The sequence below is a fragment of the Pygocentrus nattereri genome, chromosome 9 (genome assembly GCF_015220715.1).
Source record: "Pygocentrus nattereri isolate fPygNat1 chromosome 9, fPygNat1.pri, whole genome shotgun sequence".
Taxonomy (NCBI): domain Eukaryota; kingdom Metazoa; phylum Chordata; class Actinopteri; order Characiformes; family Serrasalmidae; genus Pygocentrus; species Pygocentrus nattereri.
Window position 1 is genome coordinate 45372472 of NC_051219.1, and position 17729 is coordinate 45390200.

General features: G+C 43.2%; 1 protein-coding gene across 2 annotated transcripts in view; it reads left to right on the forward strand.

Moving 5' to 3' along the window:
- The first annotated feature begins 1591 nt into the window (after positions 1–1591).
- cntn3a.1 (contactin 3a, tandem duplicate 1) overlaps positions 1592–17729 on the forward strand; it is a 134028-nt gene continuing 117890 nt past the window's right edge. For both annotated transcript variants that reach the window (XM_017715892.2, XM_017715893.2), the window contains exons 1-2: positions 1592–1841; positions 17455–17589. In XM_017715892.2, coding sequence (XP_017571381.2) covers positions 17523–17589 — 67 coding nt within the window. In that variant the 5' untranslated portion in view covers positions 1592–1841; positions 17455–17522. The remainder of the gene's footprint in view (positions 1842–17454; positions 17590–17729) is intronic.

The following is a 17729-nucleotide window of genomic DNA, read 5'->3' on the forward strand; positions in this document are numbered from 1 at the left end:
TGTGCCACAGTTACAAACACAGAAAAAAGCTGTTTAGCAGTTTTAAGGCAGTAAAATCCGCAGTAAGGCGCTCACTGGGGGGAGACTTGAACACTGTAGGTGTTAATTTAACACTGGAGATTTGGCTGTGACAATATAACAAAGTACTTCCAGCTCAGCAATGGATGTATAGATCTATCTATCTATCTATCTATCTATCTATCTATCTATCTATCTATCTATCTGTCTATCTATCTATCTATCTATCTATCTATCTATCTATCTATCTATCTACACACACTCACCGGCCACTTTATTAGGTACCCCTTGCTAGTAAAAGGTTGGACCCCCTTTTGCCTTCAGAACTGCTTTAATTCTTCATGGCTGACTTTCAACAAGGTGTTGGAAACGTTCCTCAGAGATTCTGGTTGGTTATTTGAGTTCCTGCTGCCTTTCTATCATCTGGAACCAGTCTGTCCGTTCTCCTCTGACCTCTCACATCAACAAGGCATTTTCGTCCACACAACTGACCGCTCACTGGACATTTCCTCTTTTTCGGACCGTTCTCTGTAAACCCTAGAGATGGTTGTGTGTGAAAATCCCAGCAGATCAGCAGTTTCTGAAATACTCAGACCAGCCCGTCTGGCACCAACAACCACGCCACGTTCAAAGCCCCTTAAATCCCCTTTCTTCCCCGTTCTGATGCTTGGCCTGCACTTCAGCAAGTCGTCTTGACCACCTCTACATGCCTAAACGCAGTGAGCTGCGGCCGTGTGATTGGCTGATTAGCTATTTGTGTTAACAAGCAACTGAATACATACACACACCAGTCAGGCGTAGCATCATGACCACCTCCTCGTTTCTACACTCCACTGACCGTATAGCTGCACTCTGTAGTTCTACAGTTACAGACTGTAGTCCATCTGTTTCTCTGATACTCTGTTACCCTGTTCTTCAGTGGTCAGTACCCCCATGGACCCTCACAGAGCAGGTACTATTTGGGTGGTTGTGTGTTAGTGTGTGTTGTGCTGGTGTGAGTGGATCAGACACTGCAGTGCTGCTGGAGTTTTTAAACACCACAGTGTCGCTACTGGACTGAGAATAGTCCACCAACCAAAAATATCCAGACAGCAGCGTCCTGTGGGCAGCATCCTGTGACCACTGATGAAGGACAGGAGGATGACCAACACAAACTGTGCAGCAGCAGATGAGCTGTCGTCTCTGACTTTACATCTACAAGGTGGACCGACAAGGTAGGAGTGTCTAATAGAGTGGACAGTGAGTGGACACAGTCTTTTAAAAACTCCAGCAGCACTGCTGTGTCTGATCTACTCGCACCAGCGCAGCACACACTAACACACCACCACCTCAGTGTCACTGCAGTGCTGAGAATGATCCACCACCCAAACAGCACCTGCTCTGTGAGGGTCCATGGGGGTCCTGACCACTGAAGAACAGGGTAAAAGGGGGCTGACAAAGTATGCAGAGTGTGAGTGTGAGTGTATGTGTGTGTGAGAGTGTGTGTGTGTGTGTGTGTGTGTGTGTGTGTGTGTGTGTGGCTTTAACAAGAAGCCTGAGAGCTCGTTACGCTCAACGCCATTGGCTCGTGCCTAATTCGGTCGCCTCATTCTCCTCGCCGCGCAGCCTCTCGCGCTCAGTCTCCTCAGAGCTGCCTTCGCCAGCAGCGCGTCGAGCTCCTGTCAAGTTTGGAGGAATATCATGGATTAAAAGTGTGGAGAGGAGAAAATAACACACTCGCAGGACCCGTGGGCGTGTGTGGAGCGGCTGGGGAGAAGATGTGTGAACTCCGAGGAGGACAAACGTGAAGGAGGAGGCTGGAAAACGGTGGCCAAGTCCTTCAGGCGAGTGTGGTATTCCATTACTTTCAGTTTAGTTTGAAGAACCATTGGGATAAAGTGGCTGGCAGTCAGGGGATATTCCAAAACGCTGGTGGGAACATCGAATTTGACCAGAATTACAAAAAATATTAGACTTTTTGATCACGGGTTCATCCTTTCAGCAGCAGAGATACTTAGTAAGTGAGCTTTGGTGGTTCTAGGTTGTTGTTTTCGTGCATTAAACCACGCCAAGCTTTTTTAGACAGCATGTCCTGGGAAAAAGTGGTGGTAGATGGTTTGTTGGAGTAGTTTGGCTGTGGAGAGTAAGTTTGGAGAACCATTTGGTCCCCATTTAGCAAATCCAGTTACAAATTGGTCAAAATGGGCAAAATGGTGTTGTGCTTTCACATGACTGTCTGTCTGGGGTGTTAAAAATCAGTGTTTTCCTGTTTTGGGGTGAAAACCTTGTTTTTCATTTTTTGACATAATTTGAAAAAGCCTATTGTCCTTCACCTTGTGTGCAAATTTTATGATGAATGGACCAAAAGAAACGGCCCAAAACGACTTGGAAAGAATTCTGGTTCCATTGACTTGCATTGAAGGTTAAGCAGGTTTTTTCCTTCTCCTGTAAAGTTACTATTTTAGGCTTTAAGCTGGCTTTATTCACTCTCAGAGCAAAAACAATGGCCAGACATTGCTTTAATTGTCAAGAGACTGGTGTAGCTACATGTGCATGGGCTTGTCTGTCTGTGTCTTCTGACGTTGAGCGTTTGGTGTGAGTTACGTTCATCAGTTCTGCTTCATTTAAAGCATGGCATGAACTCGTTTGCTGTCAGTAAACATCAAGCAGATGGATTTATCTTAATCTCAGCATCTGTCAGGGCTCCAGCTTCTCCTGAGTTACAGTAGCTGATCAGATCTTCCCCATCATCACGCTGTAATCTCACACACACACACATGCTGCAGAATATGATACAAGACAAAAGGGCAGTACATAGACTCCTATCGCTGCTGTCGGGAGAAAACCTCGTATCTCCATTTTTATCGTTTTTTAGTTTTTGACATAATTTGAAAAATGCCTGTGGTTCTTTACATTGCGAAGAAATTTCACGATGACTAATAAAAGACAACGGCCCAAAATCACTTCTGAAAAAGTCTGGTTCCATTGACTTGCATTGAAAGTAAAGTAGGTTTTTTCCTTCTCCTGTAAAGTTCCCACTTTGGAGATACGAGGTTTTCTTCAGACTGCTGTGATGCGCTTCTAAAAGTCATGCTTATATGTCTTCCCTGTATACCAATGCACACAAAAGCATGACGAGACTAATACATATTAAAGAGTCAATGAAAATTAGACGTAGAGGAAAGAGGGTGAACATGAATTGAACGTAATCTGTGATTTAATATAAAGTCTTGATGTTTTGGTCACCGTCTTGTTGGGTTCACCGTTTTCAGGTAAATCCCAGTCTTATTACATATTAAAGCTTATTTTTCAGTAACTACACCAACATTAATGCAAACAGCTTGGGCTGCACTCTTAAAATTGACGGCTCTTCAAGGGTTCTTTAGCAACAAAAACGGTTCTGTGAACACTCAACGAACCATTTGTGTGATTTAATTGGGTCTCGGCTTGGTGACGTGGCTCTTCAGATGTGTTGTGTTGTGTGGTGGTTCTAGAAAGGCACCAAAAACGGTCCTTTGTGACAAGCTGGATATTCTAATAAAGCAGAACCCTTTGTGGTGCTATGTAGAACCCTGTGTCAGAAAGCGTCTACAGCACATTCTCAGTCAATCTGAAGAACCATTTCACCATGCAAGTGGTTCTTTGAGTGTTCATAGTTCTATACAGAACCGTTTTCTTTGCCGAAGAACCCTTGAAGACTTAAGCATTTTAAGTGTGTTTCCTTAGGTTAGAGAACTGTGTAATAAAACTTTGCGCTCTGGCCATTTAAGGGGTTAATCTATCGCTGGGCTCTTCGCAGATTCTTTGCAAACTCAATCCTGAGTTTCTCGTCTTGATCTTGTACTTGAACCGACGCTCACGTTTGGAATGAAAGCCTTTCCACTGCATCTACGTTTGTTGGAGTTTTATGCACTCCATCCATCATGAATTCGCACTCCCTCCCTCTCGACAAAGGCCTGATTTACTTCACGATTGGGTTTGTATAGAGTTCTCATCCATTCTATGTGTGGCACACGCATAATTAAGACGAATGAAAAAAGGAGAAGTCATAGTGATGCCAGCCGTGTAATCACAGACAATTTCACGGATTCTGTTCAGAAAACTTGCAGCTCTGTTACTCCACAATGGTAACCCAAGTGCTCTGAATGCACTTCAGGCAGAATCCGGGGTCTTTTGGAAACGGAAATCAAAGTGTACGTCTTTTGAGGTGGATTCTGTATTAAGAAGCGCTGTGCAGAGAAATGAGGAGAAATTCCAAACAAACGCAGACCTCCCTCAGTGAGCTGTGCAAAGAGGAATGGCAGTTTTTGCTGCACTCTGCTGGCTTGTGTGAGTAAAAGGAAAAAAAAGCTTTTGAATGATTTCCACACAGCATCATTAGGAAGCCCGCAGTACTGTAGATCCACGTGTTCCCATCCTGAAGCGAGAGGGAGGGATAAAGTACGGTTCTCTTTGACATATTATGGTTTATTCCTCCCTTGCTGGCACATGAGTCACTGGGAGTTTATTTACAGAGGGCCCACGCTGGGGCCTTGCGGCACACCAAAGCTGATGTTATGTCATGCCTCCTGGAATTGCGCTTAGATCTGAACACCATTAGCTGTATTGCAGCGCTGCTTGGGGCTGATCTAAGAGATGATATTCGGTATAATTAATGCACGCTAGTCATTAAAACGGAAGTGAATTACATCGCTGTGTTTCACTCCTGTGAGAAATGCCCAGACAGGTGAAAGTACAAAGGGAGGCCTTTCAGGGTATGTGCTCTGGATTAAGTTGAATCTTTTTTGGATGAATCTGTAGTCTTGCTTTCTTGGCTCATTCAGCTGTTCCAGATGTTAATTTTGTAGGGGTAGATTTTATTTATTCAGTGCCAGTAAAATATATTTAATAGCAGTGATATGGGAATTCTGGGACAATGCCTAATATTTTTCATGTATTGATCTGCCAATGCTGATGCATAAATATTTAAAACATGTAGAAAGTAGGACTTCATCTACTTTGATTAACATTACAGAGAATATAGCGTATACTTGTGGAGACTTACAAATGTAGTGAATAGACTTACAAATAAGGTGAATAAAATGCAGTTTTTAGCACATTCAAGAAAGTTCTGATCTTCTGTAGTACAGTAAATAAATCATCAGATATTCATTTGAATTACTATGAATATGGATGGTTTTGGTCCTGAAATCTGATTGGCTGAGCTGCTAAGGATAATAGCTGTTGTATGATCTGTGATCAATCAGTCAACCTTTTATTTAATGTCGGGGAGCATTGAGGGTGCCCCTCATTTACAATGTTGCCGAGGTAATACAAAGGAATTAATAAGGGGGCCTTATTAGGGTCCCACAAATAATGAAAGCATTGTGCTTGGTGATGTAAGGCTGGGATGCAGCTGCTCGGCCATGGAAACCCATTCCATGAAGCTCTCTATGTTGTTCTTGAGCTGATCTGAAGGCCACATGAAGTTTGGAGGTCTGTAGTGATTGACTCTGCAGAAAGTCGGTGACCTCTGCGCTCTATGCCCCTCAGCATCCGCTGACCGCTCTGTCATTTTACGTGGCCGTCCACTTCGTGGCTGAGTTGCTGTCGTTCCCAATCGCTTCCATTTTGTTATAATCCCACTGACAGTGGACTGTGGAATATTTAGTAGTGAGGAAATTTCACGACTGGACTTGCTGCACATGTGGTGTCCGATCACGGCACCACGCTGGAATTCACTGAGCTCCTGAGAGCGACCCATTCTTTCACTAATGTCTGTAGAAGCAGTCTGCAGGCCTAGGGGCTCGGCTTTATACACCTGTGGCCATGGAAGTGACTGGACACCTGAACTCAGTGATTTGGATGGGGGAGTGTTAATATAGTGTAATAAAGATTCTGATTTTCCAAATGAATCATAATATCATGACGTTTGATTATGATATTTAAGGTAGCATGAATAAAGCTAATGATGTTTACATGCTGGTACCTTATTCTAAAGGAACATTTTATAAACAATTTAACTGTTTTCTTCTCCGAGCGACTCCAAACGGGGAACCTGACACAATATTGTAAACGTAGAGAGAATCCACTTTTTCTTAGGTTTTAGCTTAAAAATAAACTTTCTAAATAAACAGTTTTCTAATGTTTTGTATTTTATGTTTATTTTTATGTATTTTTAACTGTTAGTTTAAAACAAACTGAAACACACAGCACATGACTTGCTCTGCTGTTAACTGTAAGGTCTTGAGTCGCATGAATAAAGTGCACAAGATAGAAAACAGCTTATAATAAGCTGTTAGGCCATAGGGATGCTGCAAATGTGTGGAATAAGATATTGCCACGGATGAAATCCTCATTATCTCTCTCAGTGAAACTCAAAAAATCAGTATCACAGTGTGACACTTATTCAGACAATGCCTCGCACTAGTGTTTTTAATTTTAATATCACGGTTGATTTTGAGTGCAGAACATTGGCGGCACTGTGAGATCAGTCTTGGCTGAGCAGAGGAACACTTGTAAAAGATGGTGTCTGTGGATCAAGTGCAGTCAAGCCAGGGCGGATGAAAGATTCAGTGTGCTACTCCACTCTCCCCCTCAATCTTGTCTCAACTTGAAAGTGTGAGATCTGCCTTATTTATGATTAAAAAGTGGGCAGGAGCACTGATGCATTTACTGAGATTCCCACCAACAGCAGAAACCGCCAGCAGTTCTATTAATACAGACTTTGGTGAAAAATTGATGGGCTCTGAGACAGAGGTAGAGCCAAGGTCATCCCGGCAGCCAGCGCTCGCAATTTAGTGGCTTGGTTCCATTAGAGAGAGAGAAAGATCCTTTATGTTTTTCCAAACCTTGATCTTTAGGTGTGTGAGAGCACAGACTCGACAGTTTTGAATGCGTGGAACATTCCTTATCCATTATTACACAACAGCTAGTTCTGGCCACGCAAGCTGATTGGCTGAGAAACATTCTGACCGTGCTGTTATTTAGGGCTGAAAGATCATTTTTATTGAAATCGCAGTCTAAGGGAGGTGCAATTTTCAATTCACAATAGCTGCAGATTCTTAAAAAAATTATAGCATCTGTCATCAAAAACGAGGGAAAATGTAACGGAATAACGAATTTGAGAACTGTCCTCATAAGGTAGACCAATCAGAGAGAACCAAACCTTCATGTGTTGTGACATCGCAAGCACAACTTACTGGCAGTCTGGCACACTACACAATCATCCAGCCCTACTGTTATTTCACCATAAAATCACGTTTTTTTTTTTTTTTTTCTTCACAAGCACCGAGACGCCGTTGCTAAGCAACGACTCTGGCAGCTGTAGGAGACGCTCAGGCCATTTGAACGTTTTTACTTCTCACTTTGCCACAAACAGAAAACGGACGCTGTTAAGACCACATCTGACCGACAGCCGATTTGGTCCGACTCTGAAGACGAGACGACACTAAATTCCCAAACTGTCGTCTCCACTGAGCAGCTTTTCAGTCGGCAGCTGTGACAGAAGAACAGCTGAACAACCTGGAATCAGCCAGAAATGAACCCAACACCATTCGCCAAACTAAACGGGCTGTAAGAAGCTTCACAGACCGGCTGGAACAAAACAACATTAATACTGATCTGGAGAAACTGACCAAACTGAGCTGAACCTGATATTGGCTCAGTTTTACGGCTCTCAGTCTGATTTGGTCCGACTCTGAAGATCAGACACGTCTGGCGAATGGTGTTGGGTTCATTTCTGGCTGATTCCAGGTTGTTCAGCTATTCTTCTGTCACAGCTGCCGACTGAAAAGCTGCTCAGTGGTGACGACAGTTTGGGAATTTAGTGTAAGGAGCTGGAGAACGAACTGCCGGCTGAGCAGCGAGTGGGCGGAGCTCGTTACTCTGACGTAGCAACGAGCTGCTCGTTAAGGAGCTATAATTAGGAGGAAGGAGCTGAACATTAAAACATATTAAACGCCGCGTTCACGGCCAGTTTATTCATTTCTTACTGTATTTATTTAACTGCTGTATTAAAGCAGTAGAGCACTCCAGGAGCGAGTTATCAATAACGTGATGTTATTTCACAATGGCGCACTCCCTCTCGGGTTCTACTGCTCAAACAAAGCAGATGTTGAAGCTGCTGTGTTCTGTAGTAAAGGCTGTTTGTATGGGAATGCTGGATGTAAACTTGTTTTACTGAGGAATGCTATGTGGGCATATATATTCAGCTCAGATAGTAAGGTGCTAGCCATCAGTCCACAACATTAGTAGGGAAGATGGGATGGGAAGATGTGGTATGTCAGGTCTGATGAGCTTTGAGTCATAGCTATAGGCCTTAATGTACACATCTCCTACTTAAGAGTTACACAGAGAAAAGAAGTAGACGTTTCAAGGGCCATTTGCACGTAGACACCCTGACAGTAACGAGGAGATGTATGGACACATTCTACATCCTACTTACCATTTATGGTGCAGGTGATGCAGAGGTTGCCTTCATATCAAGTGTATCCTTTGCTTTATGGTATCATATCCACAGCAATCCTGACTACGATCAGGTGGTTCGGTCTAGCCTTAGATTGTAATACTGGTATTGTTTCAGTTGTAGTTTAAGATGTTCTTCTTATACATTTTTCTCGTTTTTTGTGTTATATATTTATTTATTTATTTATTTATTTATTTATTTATTTATTTATTTAAATACTGCAAGGGGGCTACGCACCAAGATTTTCATCCACTTTGCACCTGTGTAAATGTGACCAACGTGGTTTGATTTGACCTCAAATTTGGTTTCCATCAAATGACCCCATTTGAAGATGTCCATGCGCTGGTTTATTTAAATCTGTAAAGTGTTACTGTTGTGTAAGCAAAGTAGATCATGCGTATTGCGGAGGTTCTGATGTTTGAGGTAAAAAGAGGGCTAACAAATTATGCAGAGAAACAGATGGACTACTAATCTGTGATTACCTGTATTGAAATGGCAGGTTTTTTTGTGATGTTAATTCCTGAAATCAAGGTAAATCATGTTGGACGTTTCACACTCAACTGATGTGCAAAAATAAGTGGTTAACACAGGCCGTCAATGAAGGCAGTTCTCATTAACCCCTAAGGAAAAATCTGCTGTTGCTAATGTTATGATTGTGTTCTTCTGGGATAGTTCTGGTCCATGAGAAGCTGCCACAGAGAGAATACTGCTGTTAAAGGGCTCAGATTGGGAGAAGGGGTATAAAAGAATATAAGAACCAATGCATATGCCTTACAGCAGGGGTTCTCAACCTTTCCCACCCCAAGGCCCACCTGTTTATAACTGTAAACCATAGCGGCCCAAAGAACAATGAAAATCAGCTTTTTTTTAAAAAATGTTACTGTTTGGTCTGCAGAGTCTCTAGTTTTTTAAGGTTTTAGTGCCTCCTTTGAAATAAACCCATAGCACTCAGTGGGCTTTTGGATTAGCATCGCCACAGTCAACAATAAAGATAAATCTAACTTGATATCGTAGTTTTATCGGTTTGAGTTTAACTACTCCGGTCGCTGATGCTCGGCCAAAAATCTACTTATAATCAAAAATTATTTTCAGGGTCGTCTGTCGTTTTTATCAGCTGCAGGAATGATAAGTGCAGTGAGAGTCTGTAGAGAGTCAGTGGTTAAAATGGGCTTATTATGCTTAAGTACTAGAACACGAGAGGGACGGTGTTATGTTCTATTGCTTTAATACAGCAGTTAAATAAATACAGTAAGAAATGAATAAACTGGCCGTGAATGCGGCGTTTAATATGTTTTAATGTTCAGCTCCTTCCTCCTAATTATAGCTCCTTAACGAGCAGCTCGTTGCTACGTCAGAGTAACGAGCTCCGCCCACTCGCTGCTCAGCCGGCAGTTCGTTCTCCAGCTCCTTACACTAAATTCCCAAACTGTCGTCACCACTGAGCAGCTTTTCAGTCTGCAGCTGTGACTGAAGAACAGCTGAACAACCTGGAATCAGCCAGAAATGAACCCAACACCATTCGCCAGACGTGTCTGATCTTCAGAGTCGGACCGAATCAGACTGAGCCGTAAAACTGACCCAATATCAGGTTCAGCTCAGTTTGGTCAGTTTGTCCAGATCGGTATTAATGTTGTTTTGTTCCAGCCGGTCTGTAAAGCTTCTTACAGCCCGTTTAGTTTGGCGAATGGTGTTGGGTTCATTTCCGGCTGATTCCAGGTTGTTCAGCTGTTCTTCTGTCACAGCTGCCGACTGAAAAGCTGCTCAGTGGCGACGACAGTTTGGGAATTTAGTGTCGTCTCATCTTGAGTCGGACCGAATCGTCTCAGATGATGTTTAATTAGCCTGTGACTGCGATGTTTTTATTTACACCTCTCTTCCGGCTCACTGTGAACTACTTGAGTACAGGCCCGTGGACCACTAGAGGGTGCTTCATGGCCTACTGGTGGTCCGCAGCCCACAGGTTTGAAATCCCTGCCTTATAGCACTGTAAAGACACAGAGAAATGTGGCACCGCAGTGTTGGCGATATGGAAAATTAGCAGATGTTGATAACAGGAAGCAGAAGACAACTTATCAGGGAGGCTGCCAAGATGCCTACAGCAACATAAAAAGCTGGAGGAATATCTGGAAGGTATTCACCGTTCCTTGCCTGTGACATCAACCCCCCATGCTGTGCCTATGTCTGAGCTATGGGGAAGTCATTTTTCCAAAAAAAAGTAAGTCCATCTAAAGAACACCTGGGGCGGTGGGAGCATCATGTTTTCCGGCTGCTTCTCTTCATTTGGGAGAGGGAGTCTATTCAAGATTGATGGAATTAGTGTTAACTTCAAATACCAAAATGTTCTGGCACAAAACCTGCAGGCATTGTGTGGAAAGCTGATGAGAGAAATTTCTGTTTCCAGCATCCCAGTGATCCAATCCACATCCAAGTCAACCAGCGAATGGTTTTAAAAGGAAGGTCAGTGTCTTAGAATGGCCCAGTCAGAGACCAGGGCCCAGATACACAAACCTCAGAGCAGGGGTGCCTGTCTAGCATCAGATTCCTATGACTTTACTGACCAGAACTGATCAGGAATGCAAATTCAGACCTCAGTTTAATAGAAAGCATAAGAAATTATCAAACTGGACTGTGCATCGGAGATCACCTGGCAGTTTGAAGGAGCTTGACATCCTGTGCGTCTGATGCTGTTGGTTCTTATGCTTTGATCAGGTGCCCACTGCTTACCAGCCGTTTTGACCATCATGGAGTTTCACTGACCCTCCTGCTGCTGCTGCATAAACTCAGACTATCTAATTAACCATCGCTTCCCCTGTGTAAGTCTGGATCTGAAACGTTGCGTATTTTGATGCAAAAACGAAAAAAAAGTTGCATGTTGTTGCACCCCTGTTGGGAGCGGTGACTAAAAATACATCAGCATCTACGTCCATGAGAAATACATCAGTAAATAGAGCTGAAAATTGTGGTTGAAAGCACATTTAGTGACTGATGCTTATGTGTGAATATGATCTGAAAGGGGAAAACAGAAGAGCAGCTGTTGCTCGGATGATTGAGGATGTCTATACAGGATGTGATCAGACTGTGTGCATCTACAACCACATAGAGAAGGATATTAGAGTAGACATGATCTCCAGATCTCCACACTGTTGAACACCTGTGGGAGATTTCAAAGAAACATGTTAGACTGCCATCTCCACCAGCATCATCATCAAACACCAATTGAGGGAATATCTTGTGAAAGAATGGCGTTCCATCCATTCAGCACAGTTCCAGACTTGAAGAATCGATGGCAGGGTGCACTGAAGCTCTTCGGGTAGCCCACAGTTAAAGTTCTTTGATCACCCATCTGTATGTATCTATATCACCGCTGTCGGAACGCTGCCTCTCCAATACAAACTTTGCAGGAGAAGGAAACGGTCTCTCTGAACATTAAATGCCGGTCCGTTTATGTTGGTTTGCCAAGAAATGGTGTAAATGGCAGCTGGCATAATGCCACGCCTCGTAAAGATGAGCTAAAAGTGAACTAAAAGTGAGACAAATCCAACCTTTAATTAAAGTAAATTAATTCTGAGAAACCCTGTGATGGGCTAGCGATCTGCCTTCCGCCCAATGACCCCTGGGATAGTTTTTGCCAACCCCCACAACCCAGAAGGATAAGGGGATTAGTAAATATGCGTGTGTGCGTGTATAATTATTTGCATGTATAAATAATTATTAGGAACAAAACCACACCTCCCTCAAGATCAATAAATTCATCCATAACGGGAACGTTTTTTGCAGTCCAGTTTACCCAAGTCCATTGATATTCCTAACGGTGAAGACCACAAATGTAAAATAAAACAACTAAAATCGGCTCCGGTACAGCCGATGGTTGATATCGCACATGGTGATCTTAGCTGCTCGGCCATGGAAACCCATTCCCTGAAGCTCTTGATGCCTAGTTGTTGTGCTGATGTGGCTTCCAGAGGCATTTTGGAACTTTGGTCAGTGATGCAGCAGAGGATAGGAGGTTTTTGAGCACTAATCAGTTCAGTTCTTGGCTGCTCCACTCTGAGCTTGCGTGGTGTCTTGCTCTGTGGTTGACCTCTTGCTCTTAGACCCTTCCTTTTTACAGTAACAGCACTTACATTTGACCAGGGCAAATTTAGCAGGACAGAAAAGGTGACATGCTGTGACCATGTTCAAGCTCTTCAGTGTGGCCCGTCCTGCTGCCTGTTTATCTGTGGAGATTGCATGGCTATTTGTTTAAAGAATACACCTGTTAGTAATGGGTGTGGCTGAACCACCTGCATTGCATAATTAGGAGGGATGTTTGCGGAACTTTAGCCCACTTCATTAAGTACACCTGCCTTATATCCACACTCTTTGTAGATAGGATGGGACCGTTTCAGCTCACTCTCACTTTTCATAAAGCCTCAGTCAGAGACCGCCTCAGTCAGAGACCGCCTCAGTCAGAGGCCGCCTCTACCACTGCAGTTTCTAAAGCTTTACCATCCAGACTTCAGAGATCCTCTCAGCTTTTATTTGGTATTAAATTGTAAATGCTGTCTGACCAGAGGAGGACGGGTCTCCCCTTGCGAGTCTTGGTTCCTTCCAGGGTTTCTTCCTCCAGTCTGAGGGAGTTTTTTCCTTGCCGCCATTGCCTCTGGCTCGCTCACTGGGGGATACATGTTGTAACTGTATGTTTTCAAACTTGACAACATTGTTGAAGCCCTATACAAATAAACCTGAATTGAATTGAATTGAATTGAATTGAATTTAATTGCCGTGACCAGTGACAATGACGTGGTAGTGGTAAGATTTTGTATGTTGCACTCACTGTTTAGTTTATTAGGAACACCTGTAAACCTAGTATTCATGCAGTTATCTGTCCAGCCAATCATGTAGTAGCGGTACAGTGCATAAATCATGCGGATATGATCCAGCAGCTTCAGATATAAACAATCATTATGGGGGAAAAGTATGGTCTCAGTGATTTTGGCATTGGTATCGCTTCAGCTCGCCACAGAAAGGCGTGTCACTTTATCTTTGTCATAGTTGCCAAGTTTTAAATTCGAGGATGCGTCCAGATTACATAATGGATGTAAATGTTTCTTGGAAAAACTCCTTTACAGATGTCGGAGATCAATAACGTCAGCTAATATCTACAAAGTGATCTGCTCTCCACCGAGCACTCGCTTTCTCAGTCGATGAACACAGTAGGAAATGAAAACTGTTCCTCTGAAAGCGGCTGTAGCAGCGCCTTTAAAGCACGATCTACATTCAGTGTAACGTTAGTCAGCAGCTGTGAAATGCAGACGTAAAGTTTTTTTTACTCCGTATGAGAGTTTATTTATTAATTGCACAAACCCATTTTCCTCTGCTGATCGTCAGCACCACTGAAACGGAGATAAGGCTGTTCTTGCTTCCGGCTTGAATACTTGATTGAACTGTACACACTCAACTCGGCATTGTTGCTGTTGTAGTTTTAGTGGAGGCAGTGATGCCCTGAAACGACTACTTCATGCAGAAAAAATGCAGACATGTGAGAGGCCCACTGTTGGTGCTACATGGGCTGGTTTGAGTATTTCTGTAACTGCTGATCTCCTGGGATTTTCATGCACATCGGCCTCTACAGTTTACTAAGAATGGTGCAGTAAATAAAAACATCCAGTGAGCAGCAGTTCTGCAGAGAGAAATGTAACCTTTTCAACGAGGGAGGTCAACAGAGAATGGCCAGACTAGTTTGAGCTGACAAAGGCTGCAGTAAGTCAGATACTATCTACAGATTACTGTCACAAAGCAGAATTCATCTCAAACTGGTTTCATGAACATGATGGTGAATTCAGTGTTCTTTACTGGCCTTGCCCGCCACTGTGTGTGTGTGTGTGTGTGTGTGTGTGTGTGTGTGTGTGTGTGTGTGTGTGTGTGTACACTCACCGGCCACTTTATTAGGTGCTAGTAAAAGGTTGGACCCCCTTTTGCCTTCAGAACTGCTTTAATTCTTCGTGGCAGACTTTCAACAAGGTGTTGGAAACGTTCCTCAGAGATTCTGGTTGGTTATTTGAGTTCCTGCTGTCTTTCTATCATCTGGAACCAGTCTGCCCGTTCTCCTCTGACCTCTCACATCAACAAGGCATTTTCGTCCACACAACTGACCGCTCACTGGATATTTCCTCTTTTTCGGACCGTTCTCTGTGAACCCTAGAGATGGTTGTGTGTGAAAATCCCAGCAGATCAGCAGTTTCTGAAATACTCAGACCAGCCCGTCTGGCACCAACAACCACGCCACGTTCAAAGCCCCTTAAATCCCCTTTCTTCCCCGTTCTGATGCTCGGTCTGCACTTCAGCAGGTTGTCTTGACCACCTCTACAGGCCTGAATGCAGTGAGCTGCAGCCATGTGATTGGCTGATTAATTTAAGTGATACATTTTTAATTCCACCTCCTCATTTAACCCGTCCGTGAAGTGAAACACCACATACACACTAGTGATTACACACACCTCCAGCCCACAACTGCCCCCTTAATTAGCTGTTTGTGTTAACAAGCAATTGAACCTAGGTGTACCTAATAAAGTGGCCGGTGAGTGTACATACATACTCATGTGCCAAAAAAAATAAATAAATAAAATAGTTGCACCTAGAAGAAAGTGTTATTCGGAAAGAAGATAAAGGTTTCCAGGAACGATAAATGATTAAAAATGTAGACTACTAAGGGCAATAAATATTTATTTATTTATTTATTTATTTATAATTATTATGTTTTAATTTTTTTTTTTTTTTCTTCATTTGAACTGCACATACAGAAGTATTGTCTCCAAGTATGGCGTCTTATGGCTAACGCAACCAGACGTTTTGGCATGGAGTTGTAGAGGTTCCTAATAATGTCCTACAGTAATCCATCTCATGCAACTTGATTATTCTCAAACAGTTCTTAGTGTTGATGGTGCATCTAATCACATCCCACACATCCCACACGGTCAGGGGTAGATCTGGCAATGTGGCTGGCCATGTCAGAGTATCTGTGTTTTCAAGGCAAGCTCTTGAGACACCAGCAGTAAGTGGATGAGCGCTGTCCTGTTGGAATAGCGCACTGGAGTGGGCGTCCAGACAAGGTAGGGCCAGTGGTTGCAGGACCTCATTAACGAAATGTTGGGCTGTCAAAGTGCCTGTAATGAAGACCAAAGGTGATCTAGCATTGTATGAGATTTGCACCCCATGCCTTGACATCAGGCCTTCTGGACGTGTGACGCATGACAACAGATTGTTCATCTTGACGCTGTCCACAGTGCCTCCACTCACAGATTCGTTGGTCGTGTCCACCAAAACAAAAGCGGGACTCGTCACTGAAGATGACCTGCTGCCGTTCTGAGTCAGTTCATGACCGTCTGTCTTGGGCAGCGTTGACGTGGTGTTGAGGGGAGTTATTGTAATGGTTCTCCCTCTCTGTGGTTCGTGTGTGTGTGTGTGTGTGTATGTGTGTGTGTGTGTGTGTGTGTGTGTGTGCTCCCCAAATCAGTCTCAGCAGTCTGTAATCAGGGGTGGATTGTGATTTATAGTGGCAGCTCTGCCTACAACCGCTATGCTGATCGGCTTTGAATAGGACTGTGCTTTAGTGCTTGTTTTACGTTAAGCTGAAGGAGAACATTTGATGTTAAATAACCATGATGAGTGTAAATTAGTCCAAGACTGGGCTATGTTTAATTTTATATCATCTTATAAAAACGTGGAATCTTACAAAGTGAATACTTGAATGCATCAATTTATTAGTTTTAGATATGAGCTTGGGATTATACTGCAGTGCTGTAAGAGCTTGCCTGTATTTTTTGTTTTATCATGCTATGAAAGTATTTCAAAGTCTCCTACTTAAGCTTCTGCTCCTTGTGCTTCAGGGCTGTTTTGGAACAAAGGTTACTAGGAACCTTGATGTCTTTCCCACAAGTGGTCTCTGTAAACTTTCTGTTGACTATTCTTTTCTTTGGAATGAAAAGGTAAGACTTGGCAAGCTGCTTACTTCTGTTTTGCTCCTTATGTATACTCACCTGATCCAATATTATAGCAGCCAAGTCAGAAAAACATTTATAGTGGGTGTTTCTGACGGGGTTTCCAAAATACCCTGATTGTACTATGAAGGGTAGTTACAGGTATGCATCTGCACCTGGATACGCCAATCAGGCATAACATCATGACCACCTCCTTCTTTCTACACTCATCTTATCAGCTCCACTTACTGTATAGCTGCACTTTGTAGTTCTTCTTATGTATTCTTCTTGCAGTCCATCTGTAAACATTGATGTAGTGAAAGGTATGTTGGTGTGTGTTGCGCTGGTCATCCTCTAGTCCCTCATCAGTGGTCACAGGACGCTGCCCACAGGACGCTGCTGGCTGGATATTTTTGGTTGGTGGACTATTCTCAGTCCAGCAGTGACACTGAGGTGTTTAAAATCTCCAGCAGCACTGCTGTGTCTGATCCACTCAGACCAGCACAAGCTGAGAATGATCCACGACCCAAACAGTACCTGCTCTGTGAGGGTCCATGGGGGTCCTGACCACTGAAGAACAGGGTAACAGAGTATCAGAGAAACAGATGGACTACAGTCTGTAACTGTAGAACTACAGAGAGCAGCTATACGGTCAGTGGAGCTGATAAGATGGACAATGAGTGTAGAAACAAGGAGGTGGTCATGATGCTACGCCTGATCGATGTATTTGCACCTGCATGTCACTTTTCGTTTCGGGGTTTTCATTTTAAAGGACGTGATTGCAATTTGGTTGCGATGTTACCCGTTTAATAATATTATTTATTGAGAATTGTTATTCCCCTTGTTTCCTCCAGATCACCCAGCACAAAACTGGTGGTAATATTGGAAAAACATTTTGTCTCCCAGCAAACTGCCCTCTTCTTGTTTCTCTCACGAGTTTCTAGACAAATGGTCCAGCGCTTTTCCAGATGAGAAATATCTAAGAGAAAAACTTTCCTCAGTATGGATGTGTTTGTTCTTACTAACCCTTTGCGTGTTGTCTTTTGATTTTAGGCCAAGGAGGTTGGAGATTGGACAAAGGCGGCTTTCTGTTTACATTGAATGTGAGCTTTCACTGACCTATGGCAGTTAAAATGGGGTTTCCATGGAAACTGCTGGTACTGCAGTCCTTTATGGGGTGCCTTGCAGGTAAGCACCTTAACCTCATCTGTAAGCATTCCAGTGCACTCTTTGGGAAATATTCATTATTGTCTTTGACTTATTAAGGGCACATTCCATTCATGAAAATGACTCTCCACCTGGCACTAATCTTAAAGAAAGACGCTTTT